A 21,181-nucleotide genomic window follows, 5' to 3' on the forward strand; every position below is an offset into this window, starting at 1 on the left:
GGATAATTCCCATCTGGGATTTAATGAAATGGAAATGCAAGCAGGAAAGTTATTCATTTGTTTATGTTCTTATTAATAGCAGAAAATTTGCCCTGGTTTCTGTGACCCAAATTCCCTTTCCTACTTCTGAAGGAAAGCATTCTTGTATGCCTGCTGACTATTCTTGAATATTATTGGCTTGAGGTTCTTGTGGGTCAATGGGAAGTTAGATTTCAAGAAAAGAGAACAGATGCAGATTTGGGTTATTTGCTTCAAGATCTGAGCTGGAAAAGCCCCTTAACATAGTATTCTCATCATAGTAATAGCCAATTCCTACTGCACAGTATATCTTGTTTTATTCTTCTGGTCTGAGCCAAGTTATATTGTACCTCACCTTTCTACTCTCTAAATCTTTATTCCCTTTGCTGAAAGAAGCAGCAGGCTATTACTGTGGCAATAAGGTATTTGGTAGAACTGGCAAACAGGCCTGGTGCAATGAAATTTACACTACTGGAGAATGTTTAGTTTTAACTACAAGTAACTTTACTGTAACTTTACTGTTGCTGTCTCAATAAAGTATTTCCAGAACACAGAACAATGGGAACCCACCTGTCTTGACTGGAAAGTGAGTATTTTCTTTCATCGCTTCAAAGATAGTCAGTCTCATTCAAACTGTTCTATCATCTCAATTATTTATTTATTTATTTTTTATTTTATTTTTTTTTGCGGTGTTGGGGATTGAACCCAGGGCCTTGTGCATGTGAGGCAAGCACTCTACCAACTGAGCTATATCCCCAGCGCTTCATCTCAATTCTTAAATGGGGTTAGTGGAGTATTAATCTTCTTTGCCGTGTTCTTTGACTGTCCTTCACAGTGGACACCTTTTTCTTCCTCTCTTCCTAATTTGGTTAAATTGTGAGCTCACTTTCAGTAGAAGTTTTCTTTTCCTCAGGGACTCTAAATAGTCCTAAAATTTAAAACTGTCATTAAAGGGCTGCTTTCCATTTGTTTCTGCCAGGCACCCCAGATTTCACCAGTTCTGAATCAATTTTACCATAACTTATTGATTTGGAGATTTCTGCATCTACATAGCTAGTATAAATTTGGACTATATATCCATGTATGGCACAGAGTGGGTCTTCTAACAAGAGGACATCCAGAACTCTGCTTAGAGAGAAATTTTCTTATCATTTTTCTGAGATACTGGAAACATTTTTTCTAGCACCTCATCTCAAATTGGTTCAAGGTTGTTTCTACTGTCCTGGTAAGCAATGAAACCACGAACTATGGGACTTATAGTTGTTACCAATATATGTTCAGAGCTGCTACATCTTCAGCTTACTACTCTGCATTCATGTTGCTTGAATGCAGAATTGGTTTCTATTTTTCAAAGAGAAATTCGAGATAGTTGAAAACTGAATGAAATTCTAAGGTGTTACCTATATATACTAAAAATTCAACATTTTCAAGATGAAGAGGCTCTTGTAGATCTGATAAAGCTGTTCTCGGCTCCTCTACTGCTGCTTTACTATTACAGATATGTACACTAATAGGGGCATTTAAATTCAAATGAACATTTCTGTGGTCCAGTGTTCAAAGAACCTCCATACAAATTTTCTTCAAAATCCATTCTTACATAATTGACATTCAAATTTTGCTATGGAAGTTTTAGGGAAAAACGTTGGTAAGTAAAAAGTTAAGAAAAGTTAAGAAAGTTTTGTTCTTAAAATACACTGGTGTTGAAGGTGGGAGGATGGCCTAGTGGGAGAAGGTGAGGTCACCAGACACCGTGCCTCTGGAAGACATTAAAGAAGTTCTTGTGGGACCCTGATCAGTTCTTGTGAGAGCAAGTTGTTATAAAAGAGCAAGACCGGCCCCACTTTGCTCTTTGGCTTCCTGTCTTGCCATCATGATTTCTCCCTCTCGCACATGTTCCTGCCAGGATGCTATCCACCATGAGATGAAGCCCAGGGACAAGCAAGTGTTGGCACCAAGCTCTTTGACCTCCAAAACTGTTAGCTAAATAAATCCCTTTTCTTTATGAAGTACCCAGCCTCCAGGTTTTTGTTATAGCAATGATAAATAGGCTACTACAAACAGATCATTTTATATAAAAATGAAAACTGTCAAGACATCATCTAATACTACCCAGGTGAAGTAAAACTGACCTGCAGGTTATTCAGAGGTTCCATCTTCATGACTGGGCCCAAGGTGTTGAGAGGCAAGGAGACATCAATGCTCTGGTTTGGCATCAGTGGTGTATGGATGGCCAGAGGAGTGCTTGGGATGACACCAAAGCTTGGAGAGAGGATGAAGAAATCACAGAAACTGATCAAGATTTAGCCAGATCTTTGGTTTTCAATGGCTTTCTACTTCATTTGAAGGAAACATTTTTTAATACAATTAAATGGAAGAAATAGTAGGAAACAAGTTGTTCAATTTCAACTTGCTATAACATTGGTCATATCATAACCTCTGAATGATTTTCATTAAATGGACTTGGGGAAAATGAAAACATTGGTAAGTACAGTTATTCTGCTAATGCTGTGATTCTCAAAGTTTCTTCTGTTTAACATGTCACTAGAATTTTGATAAGCATCTCTTTTTATAAATCTTTCCTTAGATCATTGTTGGAAAGAAAATTTAAGAATTTCCACTCTGTAAACAATTCCTGGTGAGGATGTTAAAAAAAAGGTCCTTATACATTGTTGGTGGAACTGCAAACTAGTAACAACCACTTTGGAAAGCAGTATGGAGATTCCTCAAAAGACTAGAAATGGAACCATCCTATGAGCCAACTATCTCACTCCTTGGTCTAAAAGAGCTCAAACAGCATTCTAAAGTGATACATCAATACCAATAAACACTTATAGCTGCAAAACTCACAACAGCCAAGTTATGCAACCAGCCTAGGTACCTGTCAACAGACAAATGGTAAAGAATAGGTGGCTTAGGGCTGGGGATATAATTCAGTGGTAGAGGGTTTGCCTAAAGTTCAATCCCCAGCACCAAAAAACAAACAAACAAACAAAGAAACAAACAAACAAACAAAAATCCACAAAAAATTTATTCTTTAAATAGCTTTAGAAAGGAAGTCAGGGGCATGATATTTAAATAGAGAATTATCTTTTTCAATAGTTAGAATGGGTAAAGAAACATTTTCCTTTTCCTAACTGAACTACAAACCTATAGTACCAAAATATAGTTCAGTGATCCTGAGAGAACTCAAACCACTCATTTATAAGAGTCAAAATACATTTTTTTTTTTTTTTTTTTTTGATTTGTTCTCAGTCCTGGAAATTGAACCCAGTTCCTAAGTCATTCCTGGGACAGAAATATATAGAAGCAGCATGGTGCCAAATCTTTCAATTTTTCTTCTAAGTACAGGACAAAAGGCAAAGACAAGTAGAGATGAATGCAGGCTATGCACATTTCCTTTATTACAAAGAATTCCCCCAACAGCCCTGGTCTTTAGCAGGGGGTCAACCACCCAAAAACGGTTGGAAAAATAACTGGTCTTAACAGAAGGAAACACGAACCTTCTAGTACTAAAATGATTTCTTTCTTTCTTTTTTTTTTTAGGGGGTGCGGGTACCAGGGATTGAAGTCGGGGCACTTGACAACCAAGTCACACCCCTCAGCCCTATTTTGTATTTTATTTAGATACAGGGTCTCACTGAGTTGCTTAGCACCTCACTTTTGCTGAGGTGGGCTTGGAACTCATGAACCTCATGCCTCAGCCTCCAGAGTTGTGGAGGTATATACATCCGTGCCCTGCGTAAAATGATTTCTGATATGCCAAACTGTCAAATCCAGGATACCAAGTATTGCTAAATGATTAGAAATAAACAAGGACTAGTGTAAACTGTCATCAACCAATTTATGAAATCTGCTTTCATGGTCCAATTACTACTTTGTTACAAGCAAGCAGTTGTGTATCTTATATTTACAAATGAATGAACCTACTGTTGAAGTCTAGTTGCCAGTTTCCTGAATCACAAAATTTAATTAAAAACAAGTGATGTTTGAGAAGCTTAAGACCAAAATTTTACTTCTTAGTGTTATTTTTATTATTAAGGCACAGAACTTATTACTGAGAGCCTAATTATTTGGTTAACATGAAGACCATCTTCCATATTTCTGACACTGATAAAAGTACAATAGTTTTTTCTTGCCCAAACATGAACTTTAGATATCAGGTTTGATTGGTTCACGAATCAAGCACCAGTACCTAGAAACATCTGGCACATATATGCTAAAAATTTATTTATTGAACGAACAAATGATTCCAATTAAAAGTTTGTTTTAATTATTTTATTTAAAAATTCTAGTACTAGAATTCTTTAAAAAGACAATAAGTTCTGATTTCTTCATTTACATGGATGAATTTGTTTACAGGATTTCACTGCTTAAAACACATTTAATACACACCATGTTGAATCACAAGATAGTGAAGAAAGGATTAATAAACTATCAGAGTAGCCAGGTGAGGTGGCATACACCTGTAATCCCAGTAGCGCAGGAGACTGAGGCAGGAAGATCATGAGTTCAAAGCCAGCCAGCCTCAGCAACTTAGTGAGGCCCTAAGCAACTCAGTGAGACCCTGTCTCTAACTAAAATATAAAAAGGACTGGGGATGTAGCTCAGTGGTTAAGCACCCCCAGGTTCAATCCCCAGGACCAAACAAAACAAAACAAAACAAAACAAAACAAAAACCAAAAACAGAAACAAAAAACATATGGATGAGTGCTCCCTCCTCACCCCAAATTATCCAGGGCCTCCAGAGTTGAAGTTGAAAAGGGAAGAGACTTGTAAGAGCCCAGGATCACACTACATTGAGTAACTGCTAACCTATGAGTTTTTACTGACTGTTACATGAAACATTCTCTTATTAGACACAAGGTACACTGATGTCTCGACATCAAGCTAGGGACTCTTATCTCTTACCTATTCTTGTTAAACTGGATTGCAAAGTCTGTCATGTGTTGCAGAGCTTTGTTGGTAAAGTTCATTTCCATATAGATGTGCCCTTGGCGGTGAGTAAATGTTCCCGAAATCTCCAAACCTTTAGCCTTTACCGCAGGTAGCCAGACCTGAAACAGTATGAAGCCCAAAGGAACAAGATATGATTTATCTTGATGCTATTTCTTTTTTTAACAAATAAAAACGAAGCTAAGATTTCATTTCTTTGGGAAACTATGGTGGTTTTTATGCCATAAATATTGAGTTAAGAAGGGTCTGGACAAGTGGTAATTTCTGAAATTTGTGATCATTCTCAATTATTTAAAAACAAAAACAAAGCAAGCAAACTCAAAACAAAACAAAACAAAATGAAAATCATCTGTGTGTGATCCTGGCCCTTTCTCTATCCTCCAGTAACTTGGTAATTTCAAGGTTTTTGAGTACTGCTACCAAAATACACAATAAAAGTAAAAGAAAAATTCTGACAGTATAATCTCTGAAGACATTCATCATTACCAGTAATCTCCTTAGTGGCAGACCATGTCTTCCCCATATTTTAACTCTTGCTATTATTTCTGGTAAATAGCAAGTACTTGAGATTTGCTTAAATAATATGAATGTCTTTTCTCTACATATAATTGATTTACTACCCACACCTTGGTCCCAAAACCTGTGACATTACTGGATTAAACCAGTAAAAAAAAAAAAAAAATTTTTTTTTAAAATCAGAAATTCATGAGCTGTTCTGACCACCTAAGGCAGAAAACCAGAGTTTGTAGGTGGTGAATAATCTTGATAAAATATAGAAAAAGAAGAGGAGGAGGAGAAAAAGAAAAAGATAAACACCCACAGGATATTATTTTCTACTTATCAGAGGGTCAAAAATTTGAAAACCCCAATAAAGGAGGATATAAGATATCTGGTACTCTTATATTTTGTTGATGGGAAAGAAATCTGACACTACCTCTTTGGTAGGCAAGTTAGTAATGTCTATTTGAAAATATTTAAATGATCAAGCAAATTGCAAAATACACTAGGACATACAGAAAGCAAGGATGTTCCCTGAAACATCAACACCATCATCAACAAAAAGAGTGGGGTAAGTACTTACTGTGGATACAGTCATTCAAAAGAATGTGGTAGTGAAAAAAACAAGGTACAAAACAGTATATCCCACCGATGTAACATTTTCAAAGGATACAGATATAGGCATAGAAATGACTTTTTCTTTTTTTTGAAAGGACATATGGGAGAACACAGGAGAAGAGTTAATTTACTGTCTTGTATTTACATATTATTCAAACTGGTCATTTATAGGTAATACTTTAATGGTAGTAAATGAGTACATTTAGTCATTTTTTAATTAGTAGTAAAGTCTGTAGGGATAATATCAAAATAGTAGACCTTACAACAAAGATACTAAGTTGTGCCAAAACATTATATCTGTTTTGTCATGTTTGGTTATTCTCTGCAATGGCTGTATGCACAGCATTATAACTCCTGGAATAGACAACTGGTCAACATCTCATTAGCAAGGATCCTCCCTAAGAAGTCAGATGAGCAGACAGAGAAATCATGAAGCAAGCCAGTCTTCAGAAAATCAATTATGAAGTCAAGTCTAGCATGGTTTAGTATTCTTCCCAAGAGCTTAAATAAGCTTTGTTTATAGGAATTTCCCTGTCTTGTATTTAAATTTCAACCTGAGTCACATCATTTGAAGATGAGACTAGAAGAGCCCCAGGGACACAAACATAAATCAGAATTCTAAAGAGGTCCACTAAAATATGTGAAAAGCAAATATGAGCACTCTCGAATCCATATGTAATACCAATAAGGAAAGGAGAATAAAAGGAACAAGAAATGAAAAAGTTACTTCTCTCTGCTGTATCTTTTTCAAGCCTATGTACTATATATCAGATTTTCATTAGGTTTTCACTTCACTGTTGACAAAATAGACATTTCTAAATATGAGAACAAAAATTCAAATACTTAATTAAACAATATTTCCAATTTTAAGTCTAATTATAAAAGTATTTAACAAGCATGCTAACAGAGCTTCCTAGTGTTAATTTTGAAGTCATCTTTCACTTCCTTGCAAGGGCCAAATCTTGGATTTATTAATAGTAGAAGTAACACGATGTTAGAAGTAATTCGGGATTGTGACTCTGGTAGAATGCTTGCCTATCATGTGTGAGGCACTGGGTTTGATTCTCAGCACCACATAAAAAAATAAGTGAATAAAATAAAGGTCCATCAACATCTGAAAAATATATTTAAAAAAAAAAAAAAAAGGAATTTGGGCTTGTCCATTCAGGTGGTGGTGGGGAAAGTATTACTATGCTAACTCTTTACTTACAGCCTTAGGAGCCACATATCCACCAGGTGCCATGCCTATTCCTGTGGAGAGTTCAAACAGGTCATTTAGTCCACTGCTGACCACTGCAGGAGTAGGTGAAGGAGCAAAGGTGGCAGGCACTGATGATGGGATGAAGGACTGTCCTACCTGCAGGGAAAAAGAGGGAGAGAGAAGATCAGGAAGAACAGATTTACAGTCCTTAAAATTCTATTTATTTTATCTGTATTGATGTATCAACAAGAAAATACCACAATTAATGATATTCTTAGCTGTCAAATTAGTATATTTTTTTTTTAGTCATCACAGTTATTTTTTCATCACTGATAAGATACACACACTCTTCAGAAGCTTTATCAAGACAAGAGTATTCAGTAGGATACAGGAACACAGTAATCCAACATTTTGTCTGTTTCCAATTTTAGCTTCCATGATTCTGTGCAAAAGGCCTATAGATACCCAAACAAAGGGGGAGTTGATTTCTATAGAAAGAGGGAGAAGCAGCCAACTTAAACAGCAGTTTCATTTCCACTTGGGTTCAGCCAAATTTTATTTCCCCATTTAGGCATAAAAATGTGATAGGAAGCTCTCCTTGGGGAGATGGTAGTCACACTCCCATTATGAGGAGAGTCTCACTCTGAGTCCAGGTGACTCTCTAAAGGTCTTTCTAGATGACACCAGGGAATAAGAGCATTCTCCAGTCAAGATGGGAGGTTCCATTTCCATCAGCTCTTTAATGTCAGAAACACAAAGATCTCTACAGGCACCAGACCAATCCCTGAAGATGTCCCTAGATCACATGTGGTACATGACCCCAAAGATTCCAAGTAACCCTATACCACTATCTACTCCTCATATTACTATAAAGGTTTTGGTGTGCAGTGCTAGACAGCAGCAGTGGCTGGTCTGATAATGTGTGCAAAGGAAAGGCATCAATCAGGGAGCAGCGCTTCCCATGGTGAAAAAAACGGATGGCACTTACTGCCGGACTTCCTCCAATGCCCCCGCCAAGGTCACTGCCAAGCTGAAAGAGAGAAGGAGAGAGAGGAGAGAGAGGTAGAGTTCATTTAGCTAAGTACTAGATGCCCATATAGAATCTGAAAATTGCTCTACCGAGTTGCTGGAAATACATGCCATTCAACTTGTCTCTCAAAGCCTGAGAAAACTCTACATTGCAAAGAAATATGACCTAGGGGAACCAAGTGGTAGTAGTGATGGGGCGTGGCAGTTTTGAGAAAACTTGGAAAGAAGATGGAGCTGGGACATCTCAGGGATGTTTCAGATCCAGTCTTTCCACCAGGATACATGGGCACAAACCTAAACAAGATTTAAAGAATTTGCATATTCCAAGAAGTTCTATTTCCAAGTAGCAATGTTTTAAATATGTTTTATTTTTTCTTTAAAAATAAATTTAAAGGGGAGAAAAAGGAAAAGTAAAGAAAGACCAAAATATGCTTTGATCTATAAAACTTGCTGCCTCAATGAGATGCAATCAAACCAGTACTGAGCTGCAATTTCAAGCTTCAAAAATTATAGGTGAAACAAAAGTGATGTTTAGAACGTTCTTAAGAAAGAAAACAGCTGAAATGGAAAGATATCCTACCTAGGGAGAAGTGGAGAGGCATGCAATGCTTCAAATCTTTCTCATATCAGTACAACTAAGGGGAAATGCTGTGATTTATTTGAAGTATGTCATTTAAAAGAAGGCTAAGTATTAGGGAATTAGACTAATTGAATTAACTGGCTGACAGGAAAATAATTCCACATGATTGTAGTTTTGCCCATTTTCAATTCATGCTGAAGGCAGTCTTTCAAAAACATTAAAGAAGAATGAAGCCGAAAATAGCTGGCACGTAAAATGTAGCGCACGCGCACGCATGCACACACACACAACTAAAGGCACTGTTTACAAAGCAAAATATTTTTATTTTTGTTGTTACAGTTCCATATTTGTTTCTTCCCTAGTTCTCACTATGCACCTACAACAATCAACAAATGCCTTGTCTGCTCTAAAAACAGACTAGAAGTCTAAATATTTTCTTTTATTTTCTCTCATTCAGTTTAGAAGTTTAGAGATCATTTTGCTGTGGTTGTTAAAACATAAAACTGTAATATATCTTTAGGACTTGGGAAAGAGATTTATTTATCTTGTCTATAAACTTATAGTAGTATGTAAGATGGTGTTGCCAAAACCTAAAAATCAATCTATACTCAAAATCCATGAGGTCGACAAATGATCTCGCTGATAAGCAGATGATGACACATAATGGGGGGTGGGAGGGGGGCAAGACTGGAGGAAGGAGGACTCTACAGAGGGACAAAAGGGGTGGGAGGGGTGGGGGGGAGGGAAAAATAACAGAATGAATCAAACATCATTACCCTATGTAAATGTATGATTATGCAAATGGTATGCTGTACTCCATGTACAAACAGAAACAACATGTATCCCATTTGTTTACAATAAAATAAATAAAAATCCATGAGGTCTATCACAAAATTCTGTTTCTAGACTCGGAGAATAACCTTAGCAGGTACTTAATTAACACACTCTAACAAACTACAGAGCACTCCAAACTAGAGTCAACATTTACAGAAGCTGGTTCCTGAAGATTACTAAATGATTAGACATGGGATGAAAATCAATAGTTACACAAATGAAGAGGTCATCCCAAGCAAGAATTTGAATAACTGGAAAAGCGTGAAAGCAAATACTAAAGATTACACATATGCTTTCTCCTTGGTTCTAGAACAGCACACATTTGCAGCACACTATCTGAAAAGCATGAAATTCCTTTTATTCAAACAGACACTTATATAACATTTACTGTATGCAAGGCATGCAAAGATAAAAGGCAATAAGGGGACTGTATAGATAAATAAGAACTGGCAGGAAAAACAAAACATGAATGCAAAATCATACAGAATATACTAAAGTAAAAAAAGGAAAGTTCTGAAGGGAACAACCTCCCAGCTGAAGGATAATGAAGAAAAGATTCAAAGAAGTGGTAATGTGTGTTTATCATGAAAGGGATTATAAAATGCAAAAACAGAGGAGGGGCATTTCTCAAACAAGATGAACAAAACCTGAAAAAAAGCAAGCATAGAAGCATGATCAGGAAAAAAGAACAGACCAATTAAGACTGGAGCAGAGAGTAGATATGTGTTTTTTAAAAAGCTGTACAAAGTATGTCTGCAAAGGCAGTCTAATTTGGGGAGGTCTTTAATCTCCCCTTTATAAAAATCTGAAGGTTCTTAGACTAAGATTCAAACTTTGAAACACTAATAACTATTTCCATTATGTATGAGTAACTATGATTTTCAACCTTATATATACAATGGAATTAATCACCTGTTTGTGTGTGTGCACTGGGGGGCGGGGGTGTGGATGCTTTAAAAAACACTATTAGCCAGGAGCAGTAGTGCATGCCTGTAGTCCCTGCTACTTGAGAAGTGGAGGCAAGAGGACCACTTGAGCTCATGAGTTAGAAAACAGCCTGGGCAACATAGTGAGATCCCATTTCAAAAATAAAATATGAATTTTAGAAATTAAAAAATGCTATTGCCTGAGTCTTATTCCCAGAGTCAGTAATTTAATACTTCTAAAGGACACTGCGAGTATCAGAATTTTGAAAAGCTCCCCTAGTTGATTCTAATGTATAACCAAGGTTAAAAACATTGTATTAGAGAATTAATTATTATTTGGGGTACACATGGCTCATCTATTCAGAAATGACTTCAGAGTTTACTTCTGAATAAAAAGGAGGTCAAAATTTGGGCAGAAAGAAAGAAATCCCCTTTCTAAAGAAGGTGAGCAAACCATGGAAAGGGTTCTATAAAACATCTCATCTGTCCTGATTCTTTGATGTGGTTTTGTGACCTTCTACTAGGTTTACCCTTTATCCCTCAACCACTTCCTCCTCTAGCCAGGCTTAGAAACCAAGTTTAAAGAGAATTCTTTATGGACCTGGTTGGAACTCAATGACAAAAGGGGTTCGGGGGGAGAGAACCCACATTGGAAAGGAAACAGTAAATATGCTAAATACAATAAAAGGTATTGAGAAAAAGTATTCCTTGGTGATATTTATAACAATGGAAATATAAAGCCCATTTACAGCCTTTCTTAGAATTTATTCTTATCTTTGAATATCATGTGAACACTGTCTTAATTAGAAAAAATATAAATATAGTCTCACCCATGGTCAATTTTATTCACAATAATGGAAGAAACTGAAAAACACCCTGATATTCCTTTGTTTATGTTCAGTATATCAGAGGCAACTAGCCAGAATCAAGAACTCTTAAGGTACATATACACAATGGAATATTACTCAGTCATAAAGAAGAATGAAATTATGGCATTTGCCAGTAAATGGATCGAATTGGAGGCTATCATCATGCTAAGTGAACTAAGACAATCCCAAAAAACCAAACTCAATGTAGGGATGCTGAGCAGCGGGGAGGGAGGAGTATAGGTTCACCGGAAGGTGGGGGTTTGGGGGGAAGGGAGGGAGGATGGAAATGGGAAAGACAAAAGAATGAATGGGAAATAACTTTCTTAAGTTCATATATGAATACACGACCAGTGCAACTCCACGTCATGTACAACACATGAATGGGAAATTATACCCCATGTATGTATAATATGTCAAAATATGTTCTACTGTCATGTATAACTAAAAAGAACAAATAAAAAAACAAAAACAAAAACTCTCACTTGATCCAGACAAGGTCCTAAGGGTATCAGAGACACACAGCCAGTAATGTAAAGTTGCACCTAATTGTGCTATGTCCAGAGAGTGCAAAGAACAACTTCAATGTGTTTTCTAACTAGCAAGACTACAGCTTATTCAGACTTTATTCTGCATCTTTTCTCATAATGTAAAGAGAGAAAATAAGGGGAAGTTTATCCTCCTCTCTGAAAACATGGCAAGGTGCTAGCATAATTGGGGCGGGGGGGGCAGTGAGTAATAAATGTCAGGAAGGATGGAAGCCAATTACCCAGTAAGTGGCCTCACCTATCTACTATAGTGACAAGCAGGATGAAGCAGATAATTAAGGAAAAAAAAAAAAAAAAAAAAAGGAAACCCAGGAAAACGGTTGGTTGTACATCAGCCTGAACTAGACATTAACCATTTCAGTTCAGTTTCTGGTATTATTTGGAGTCAGGTTCATCTATCAGGGACTACTCTGGGCCCACACTTACCAGGAGCCCATATTAAATCAAATTAAGACTTGTAAAACTCAGAGTGATATCAGTGAAACTGGTGAGAGTCAACAGTGAAAAGGAATGAGTATAGGACATGGCTTTATTCCTGATCTTAGGTATCTAGATACTGTTTTAAGTGTCTCCTGGAGTTGTCCACAGCCCAATGTTGCCAGAATTGCCTTACTGAAGCTGCCATTTTCTCCATGAAGGAAATATTATCAACTACAGGCCAAATGAATCAGCATACAGGAAGGAGGGAGGGGTGCCAACTTCAGGAAAAGAATATTTCAAATGCTGAAAATTAAGCAGAATTCTCCTAAAGATCTTTAGCTGATACCCAGGTTCAAATTTTTTGCTAGTGGTATAGTTCCCCCAGACCCCTAAGAATGAAGTTAACATTCGGCTATTGTTCAAGAGTGGTCACTTTACTATGTCTGAAGTGCTAAATGAGACTCAATTCATGGTGAACTACACAATAATGTGTCATTGCACTATTAGTTCAGTAACTGAATAGTAAGCAGTGATTTCTGTGGTAACTTACTGTGACTTACAGGCTAATGTGATTTCAGAGTGATAACACGAGCTCTGTAGCAGAGTCAGGCAGAGTCAAAAGATTGAGAGTTGAGCCTTCATATAAGCTCCAGGTCAGCTATAGATACCAAAGGAACAATAACATTCAACAGCAATATGATATTGAGTCACAGAGAGAACCCAAGACCGAAGCTCTACAGGGGAAAAAGATTGCCTGACTCAAAGAAACAGAAAATACTTTTTTTTTTAATAAAGGAATATCAACTGGTCAGATTTTTTAAAAAAAAAACTGCCACAAATCAGCATAGTGACTAATCTGGGTTAGCCCATTTTAGGTATATATACCTGCTTTTGAAACTGTGGAGCTTGTCTGAGTATCTGAAGACATTTTCTTAATTACAGGTATATATTTCAGATATTTCTATGGTCCTGTCTATAGTGCTTACCTCTTTTATGTCATGCTTTCCAAAACTCACTGAATTGAAGGGAATTCAAGGAATGCATCAAGTAAGATGGCTTACCAATATTCAACAACAGAATGATGTCAAAATAGGATACAGTGGGGCTGGGGTTGTGGCTCAGTGGTAGAGTGCTTGCCTAGCATGTGTGAGGCACTGGGTTCGATTCTCAGCACCACATATAAATAAATAAATAAAGGTCCATCAACAACTAAAAATAAAAAAATTTAAAAATAGGATACAATGATTCCTATTACAAAGAATAAAACTGCTTTCAAAATCCTAGTGGTACCAAAAACAACAATCTGTTTTTCTTATTAGGGTTTAGATTTTAGAAGGCACACAGCATTTCAGAGGTGAAAGCAAGGTTCTTAGCAATTGGTTCTCCCAATAGCTATGCAGAAAAGCCTCATAATATATAACTAAAGAAATTGGTTAAAAAACTGTAACCATGCAAAAGCTATTTAAGTAAACTGACAGCTAAAAGTAGACCTCACATAGAATAGCCCAAGTGAGCTAAAATCATATAAAATCATCAGAACATTCCTTGAGGGGAAAAAAAGGCTTCTATCAGTAGTAAAGTAGGGTAATACAACAGATTACTTTCTGGTAAGGAATAAAAAGTTCTCACAATGGCCACAAAATTTAATGTTGAATATAATAAAAATCCACAGGAAAATCTCTGCATCCTGCCTCACTGTACTTCACAGTATTTACAACTTTGCTATATATGTATTTATCACTTATCTGTCTTACCCCCCACCCCACATTAGCAAATTAGCTTGCAAGGAGTCTTCTGTTCACAGCTACATATAGAACATATAACAGTAAGCACTCAAATAGTTATTTATTGAATGAATTAATGTTCTAGTAACTATGTAAGTAAGGCTACTGGCAATATTCTTGAGAAACAATTTTGAAACAAATCCTTTTATTGGAAAAGATGCTCACCAAAGAGACAGAAAGCTGACAAAATTGTTTACTAACTGGTCTAGAACACAGTATCTTCATCAACATTGCCAACGCACGTGAAAAGAACCAATGGGGGAAATATGAACCCCTCTATGCCGAAGCCTTTTCTAGAGGGAAAATGTATTATCTGTGTGGTTCTGATAGCAAGTTTTTAGCAAAAGAATACTTATACATCTTATTGTCCTGAAAATACTAGTGGTTTATTGCTGTTCACTGCCAAATAGATGGGGAGATGAAATTTCAATACTTAAAGAAGGTAAGATGAACAATCTTGATCCTTCTGCTGCAAGAAAGGTATATAACCTTGTCCAGTCTCTCTTTTCACAAATAAAAACAGTTCTACAGTTCTCAAACCTCTAGGGAAACGTGAAGGTATAGCACAGAGAGGCCCAGGGAAAGCAAGCCTCGTGCAATTTTACATTTTAAGCCCTAACACACCAGAGTTTAGTCTGTGTTTACATCACTCAACATCAAGTAAGACGACACTGCAAGACATGATCAGTAAGCTATGTTTATCGTGAAGCTTTAAATGCAGCCTGCACTTTGCTATGTACTCTAGAGACCATGTACCCATTTGATAAGGATCAAAGTTAGGTGAAACTGAAATCTATTCTACAAGTTTGCATAAAGAACAAACAAACTGGATGAATCAGGATAGTGGAAAGAGGAAAAAAATTGAAGCTTTTGTTTGCAGCACTGGCATTGTAGAACCAGGGCATTCCGCAACTAAGCTGCAACTCCAGTCCTTTTTTCTTAAATTTAATTTTTAAAAATTTGTCCTAATTAGTTATACATGACAGTAGCATGCACTTTAATACACCATATATAGATGGAGTATAATTTCTCATTCTTCTGGTTGTACATGATGTAGAGTTGTACCAGTCGTATAGTTATATATGTACATAGGGTAATAATGTTCCCAGTCCTTTTTATTTTGCCTTAGGATCTCACTAAGTTGCTGAGACTGGCCTTGAACTTCTGATCCTCCTGACTCAGACTCCCTAGTCACTGGCATTGCACGTGTGCACCACCATGCTGGGCCTAAATTTTGAAGTTTTGAAGAAATCCCAGGTTCCAGTTCTAATTTTCACTTACTTGTTATGTCACCTTGCAGTTTTCTGTAAAATGGAGAATACCAATTATGCTGTCAGATTATTCTGAGGATTAGAACTATAAAAGTTCAAGCACAAAAATTGGCACTCAATAATTAGTAATTATTCCCCAAAATGACTACTATAGTTAGATAGGTCCCCAAAGGGTACATCTGTTAAAGGCTTGGTTCCCAGTCCATGGTGCAACTGGGAGGCTACAGAACTTTTAAGAGATGGAACCTGGTAGAAAGGTCATGAGAGATGTACCCTTAAACAGGAGAGTGGAACTCTTTGTCTCTTTCTTTCATTTGCCATAAGGTGAGTGGTTTGGTCTATCATGCAATTGTACCAGGATATGCTTGCTGTCTTGCCACAGACCCAAAAGCAAGAGGGTCAACTGAACATAGACTGAAACTTCTAAAACTGTGAGTCAAAAGTATTTTTTTTCTCCTTACAAGTCTATGATTTCAGGTTTTTCTTACAGTGACAGAAAGCTGACTAATAACACTGTCTGAAACCAATCTTGACTAAACTTATGTGTTGATAAAAAGACAGCACTGATAGAAGACAAAATGAAAAATTTGCTGGGCAAAACCAGGCAACAACTTATAAAGATCTCTTTACATAACAAAACTAAAAACTAGGCCTGTAAGTCACTGCAAAAACTCCTCCAAAGGAAGAAAAGGTAAAGTGCAAAATCAGTATGAATGATGAATTTTCCATGGGCCAAAAAAACTCAACACTATTAATAGATTACTCATGAAAAAAATATCTGGAAGGTAAAAGCCTGTAAGAAACAGTGTGTGAAGTTTTGAAATACATACACCAGGAGTTAAGAAAAGTTCCCCTGCATGCTATTACACACGAACTGGGCACATAATTTACCTTTCTCTAGTACAAAACCTTTTAACAGTATATAGAAAGGGTACTTTGGAAGTGCTTCCTTTCCATTTTAAAATATATACCACTGCCACTTATCTAAACATAATAATGCACAATACCATGCATGAACAAAAGACTAATTTACCCAAGGCCTCTGCTGGCAGACTGATAGTTGGGATTCAATGATTATTTAAAAAATCCTTACAGATGTCAGACTCCTGAGCACATAACACATGTGCAAGACACAAGGTCAGTAGGTCAGGAAACCAGAAAGATCTACACTGGGAGAAAAATCAGACTACCTAAAACAAGCAATTCCATAAATATCTAAGGCATTTATAATAACAAATAAACAAAAACACAATACAACACATGCATGGGTTTCAAAACAAAGAAACAAACAAAAAAAGACCAACTACTTTTTGCAAGCCTTCACTTAAAAAAATGTAGTATTATGCTCTGTGTGCAGAGTAGATCAACCACATAAATTACATTTCTTGAATTCACTCCATAACAAGGTGATAGTTAAGGAGAAAATTACCTGTAGTTTCCTGTTATACCTGTAGTATAAGCAAAAGAAAATAATGCTGAAGGTCAAGCAAAAAATTTGGATCTGGGGGCTGGGGAGATAGCTCAGTCAGTAGAGTGGTTGCCTTGTAAGCACAAGGCCCTGGGTTCGATCCCCAGCACTCAAAAAAAAAAAAAAAAAAAAAAAAAAAAAAAAAAAGGATCTGGATGTTCCAATTAGAAAACAGGTAGGGAATTCATTTTAAGGCCTGTGCCATTCCATTTTTAACACTCAGCCTAAATCAATGATTTTCAAAGGTAATTGCCTCCTAAAAAGCATGCAACAACCTACCATCTGGGAGGTATGATACATGTATTTTCCTTATTCACAGCAATATCTCCACCCCAAACTTGTTTAAGATGTTACAAGACATTAGTACTGGTGGAAGAAGACTTGAAAATGCAGGTGTATTGTGTCAATTAATGAACATTTCCTGAATGTGACAGTTCTAGAAAAAGGTCACAATTCACTAAATCTCAAAATTTCACAAGTATGATGATGAAAGAAGGAAATAGAAACATCTCATGGGAGAACCATTGGGATATAAAAAGAATAAAAATAACTTCTAACGAGAAGTAAGGAAAGGTAGAAAGGACCCTGGGATTAACTATCTAAATTGGTCAAATTTCACTTCCAGTGAACTTCTGATAGGTTGGTTCATCTAACAGAAAAAGAAACAGAGAAGTCTATTTTTGTAGGATGTGCCAAAGAGTTTTGCAAGAAAATAGCATTATTTTAAAAATGATTCGTATTATTGTGTGTGTGTATAAGTCGCTGTCTTACCTTAGGGATAAGTTATCTAACTTCATTTGGAATTTCTTTTGGCTCAATATTCTCAATCCCGGCTGCAAAATTAAATTAAGATGCACAATTTTTTAAAAAATAACAATGTCTTGGTCCCACCTTGTGGTTTGTTAAACTGCTCGTGGGCCCAGGTATTGATTTTATGTATGTATGTATGTGGTGTTGGGGACTGAACTCAGGGCATGAGCATGGCAGGTGAATTTCTACCACAGCTTCATTCCCAGCCCTTTACATTTTTATTTTGAGAAAGGGTCTCAGAAAGGCCCTGGCTGGCCTTGAACTTGTGATCCTCTTGCCTCAGCCTCCAAGTAGCTGGGATTACAGGTGTGCACCACTGTACCCAGATAATCTTTTTCTTTGGGCGGGGGGTACTGGGGAGTGAATCCAGGGACACTTAACCACTGAGTCACATTCCCCAGCTCTTTTTTGTATTTTATTTAGAGACAGGGTCTCACTGAGTTACTTAGGGCCTTGCTAAGTTGCTGAGGCTGGTTTTGAACCCTTGATCCTCCTGCCTCAGTCTCCCAAGTCACTGGGATTACAGGTGTGCACCACCACTCTCAGCAATAGTATTGTTTTTAATGTTACTGATGTGGGACTAACTGTGTAGCTAGAGGTGAGAACTATGAAGAGGTTAGGAGCTGCCAAGCAATACTTCATAAGCTGTACACCTCTGACCTCTATGGGTGAGGTTCTGTTAGAAACCAATGCTAAAAGCAGCAGCAACTGTCTAGAGGCCTGGATGATAACTATTATGGTTTAAACATGTTAAATGCTAATGCATTTAAAGGCCTAGTCACCAGTCGCAAGTGACAGATTCTGTAGAAGGTGGAACCCACTGGAAGAAGTCAGATCACTGAGAATGTGTCTTAGAAGGCAATATTGGGACTCTGCCCCCTTTCTATCTCCGTCTCTCTACTTTCCAATTGCTATGAGGTAAGCAGCCTCCTCCATTACATGCTCCTGCCACCATATGTTCCACCTCACCAAGGGCCCAACCAAATGGGCCAAGCAACTGTGTACTGAAACTTCTGAAATTGTGAGCCAAAATAATTCCTCCTTATAAGTTGATTATCTCAACATATTTTGTTTCCAACAATGGAAGACTGAGTAACACAATACATTCTCTGAAAAGATCACTGAGCTAACCTAAATGCCACTGGCCAAATAACCACAAAATTTTAACTCTGGTCATATTTTATTTTATTATTTGTTATTTATTGTTTGATTGATTTAGGTACCAGGGTTTGAACCCTGAGGCATTTAACCACTGAGATACATCCCTAGTCCTTTTTTGTATTTTATTTTGAGACAGGGTCTTGCTAAGTTGCTTAGGACCTCTCTAAGTTGCTGAGGTTGGCTATGAACTTGAGATTCTCCTGTCTCAGCCTCCTGAGCTGCTGGGATTACAGGTGTGCACCACTGTGAACCCTGGCCATATTTTAAATGTAGACTTGAGTCACATTCCTTTATGGGGAGTAGGGCAAGTACTGGGAATTGAACCCAGCAGCTTTACCACTAAGTTACATCCCCATTTCTACTTAGTTCTTTATTTATTTAAACTAAATTGTTTAAGACCTTGCTCAACTGCTGGTCTTAAACTTTTAATCCTCCTGATCCTTCTGTCTTAGCCTCCAGTTACTGGGATTACAGGAGTAAGTTATGCCCACCTGGCTGGAGATCTGAATCACATTCTAATAGAGAGCAACACTATTCTCCCTAGAGAGAAAGGCGCTCAGTAATTTCACAAGTTTCTTGCCCTTTCTCAATTAATTTAGGGAAAGGAAGGAGCCCTTTTTTCAGGAATGAATTTACTACTGAATTCAAGAGAAAAAGGTGTCTGAGTTTACCATTAGCTATGGTTCAAATACCAAGGTCAAGTGGTTCATAGTGGTTACAGGTGTATTCTATTGTCCTTACTATACCAAAGGTGGCCCAGGGACCAGCAGCTTCAGCATCTCCTGGGAGTTAGTTAAGAAATGCAGACTCCTAGGTCTTGCCTCAGATCAACTTAATCAGTAATCTCTCCTGTACAAGATATTCAGAAGGTATACATACACACATTAACCCTCTCTAGTTTTGAGAATGTGTTCAAAAAATGGCACTGTCCATATAGATTAAGATAACTTTGAAGATTACTTTTCTCTTTAAATTAGATTATTTGCCCAAGAATAATAAAAGCAGTTTTAAAAGTGGCATAGTCCACCAGGCATGGTGGTGCATGCCTGTAATCCCAGTAGCTCGGGAGGCTTAGGTAGGAAGATTGTGAGTTCAAAGTCAGCCTCAGCAAAAAGAGAGGTGCTAAGCAACTCAGTGAGACCCTGTCTCTAATAAAATACAAAATAGGGCTGGGGATGTGGCTCAGTGGTTGAGTGCCCCTGAGTTCAATCCCCAGTAAAAAAAAAAAAAGAAAGAAAGAAGGGAAGGGAGGGAGGTGGGAGAGGAGAGGAGAGGGTAGGGGAGGAGGTAAGGGAGGGGAGGAGGAAAGGGAGAGGAGGGGAGGAAAGGAAAGGAAAGGAAGGAAGAAAGAAAAAGTGGCATACTCCATTGCTGCCTTATAAACTTATCCTCAACACAGTCAGATTTAGGCCTACCTTGTGATGTTCTTATAAAAGGAATCCTATTTCTCTGAGTGATTATGTATTCAATCCAAAGTAAAAATAAGTACTCTTTTCTTTCTCATCTTGATTTCTGGGATAAATTATATCCCAAAAGAAGCTCAAAAAATCTGTACTGTAAAAACTTTCTAGTGCTACAAGACCAAGGATACCATTTTAAATCTCAAAGTTAGGAAAAGCTAAAATTTAGTTACATTACTGTGCCTACCTAGCAAAGACTACAAAATATTTAGAAATCCAAATTGAGAAAATCATCTTATTCCCCCACACCAAAAAGAATGTTGCTTACAAAAAAGAAAAGCAGATTAAAAAGGAAAGAAAGAAATAGAAAATGGAAAACAGTCTATGTGCAACTTCAGCTAGTACAATCCAAGCAAGTTCTAACAGTTTTTCTATCTGAAGTAATACAAGAATTCTAACAGATAACTGGATATCCATATACAGGAGTAAAACTCACTGGTTTTGGAAGCTGGCAAGAATTAATACAGAGTCAAATGGAAATAACATGTCTCTTTCTTTCTGTGCTAAATAAAAGTACATCAGGAAATAAAAAGTCTAGAATCCTCCATCCCTCAATGTCACTCTTTGGGTCAATGAGTTCACTATGCCATAAGCTACCAGGGAAGGTAGTAAGCAAGGTTAAGGCATAAACTTGAAGAGGATACAATATTCAGCCTGTGGTTGATATGTCAAAAAAATAGGAAGGGCTATTTTTAATTTTATAAGGGATTCTTGTGAGCCTCCATGAATATTTAAA

General features: G+C 37.1%; 1 protein-coding gene across 3 annotated transcripts in view; it reads right to left on the minus strand.

Moving 5' to 3' along the window:
- Ap2b1 (adaptor related protein complex 2 subunit beta 1) overlaps positions 1-21,181 on the minus strand; it is a 111,930-nt gene that overhangs the window by 31,439 nt on the left and 59,310 nt on the right. For 2 of the 3 annotated variants that reach the window (XM_047542753.1, XM_047542754.1), the window contains 4 exons: positions 8,277-8,318; positions 7,298-7,444; positions 4,927-5,072; positions 2,148-2,277 (listed from right to left, as the gene is read on the minus strand). In XM_047542753.1, coding sequence (XP_047398709.1) covers positions 2,148-2,277; positions 4,927-5,072; positions 7,298-7,444; positions 8,277-8,318 — 465 coding nt within the window. The remainder of the gene's footprint in view (positions 1-2,147; positions 2,278-4,926; positions 5,073-7,297; positions 7,445-8,276; positions 8,319-21,181) is intronic. The other variant, XM_047542755.1, reaches the window with a different exon arrangement.

Source organism: Sciurus carolinensis, chromosome 3, assembly GCF_902686445.1.
Source record: "Sciurus carolinensis chromosome 3, mSciCar1.2, whole genome shotgun sequence".
NCBI classification, from domain to species: Eukaryota; Metazoa; Chordata; class Mammalia; order Rodentia; family Sciuridae; genus Sciurus; species Sciurus carolinensis.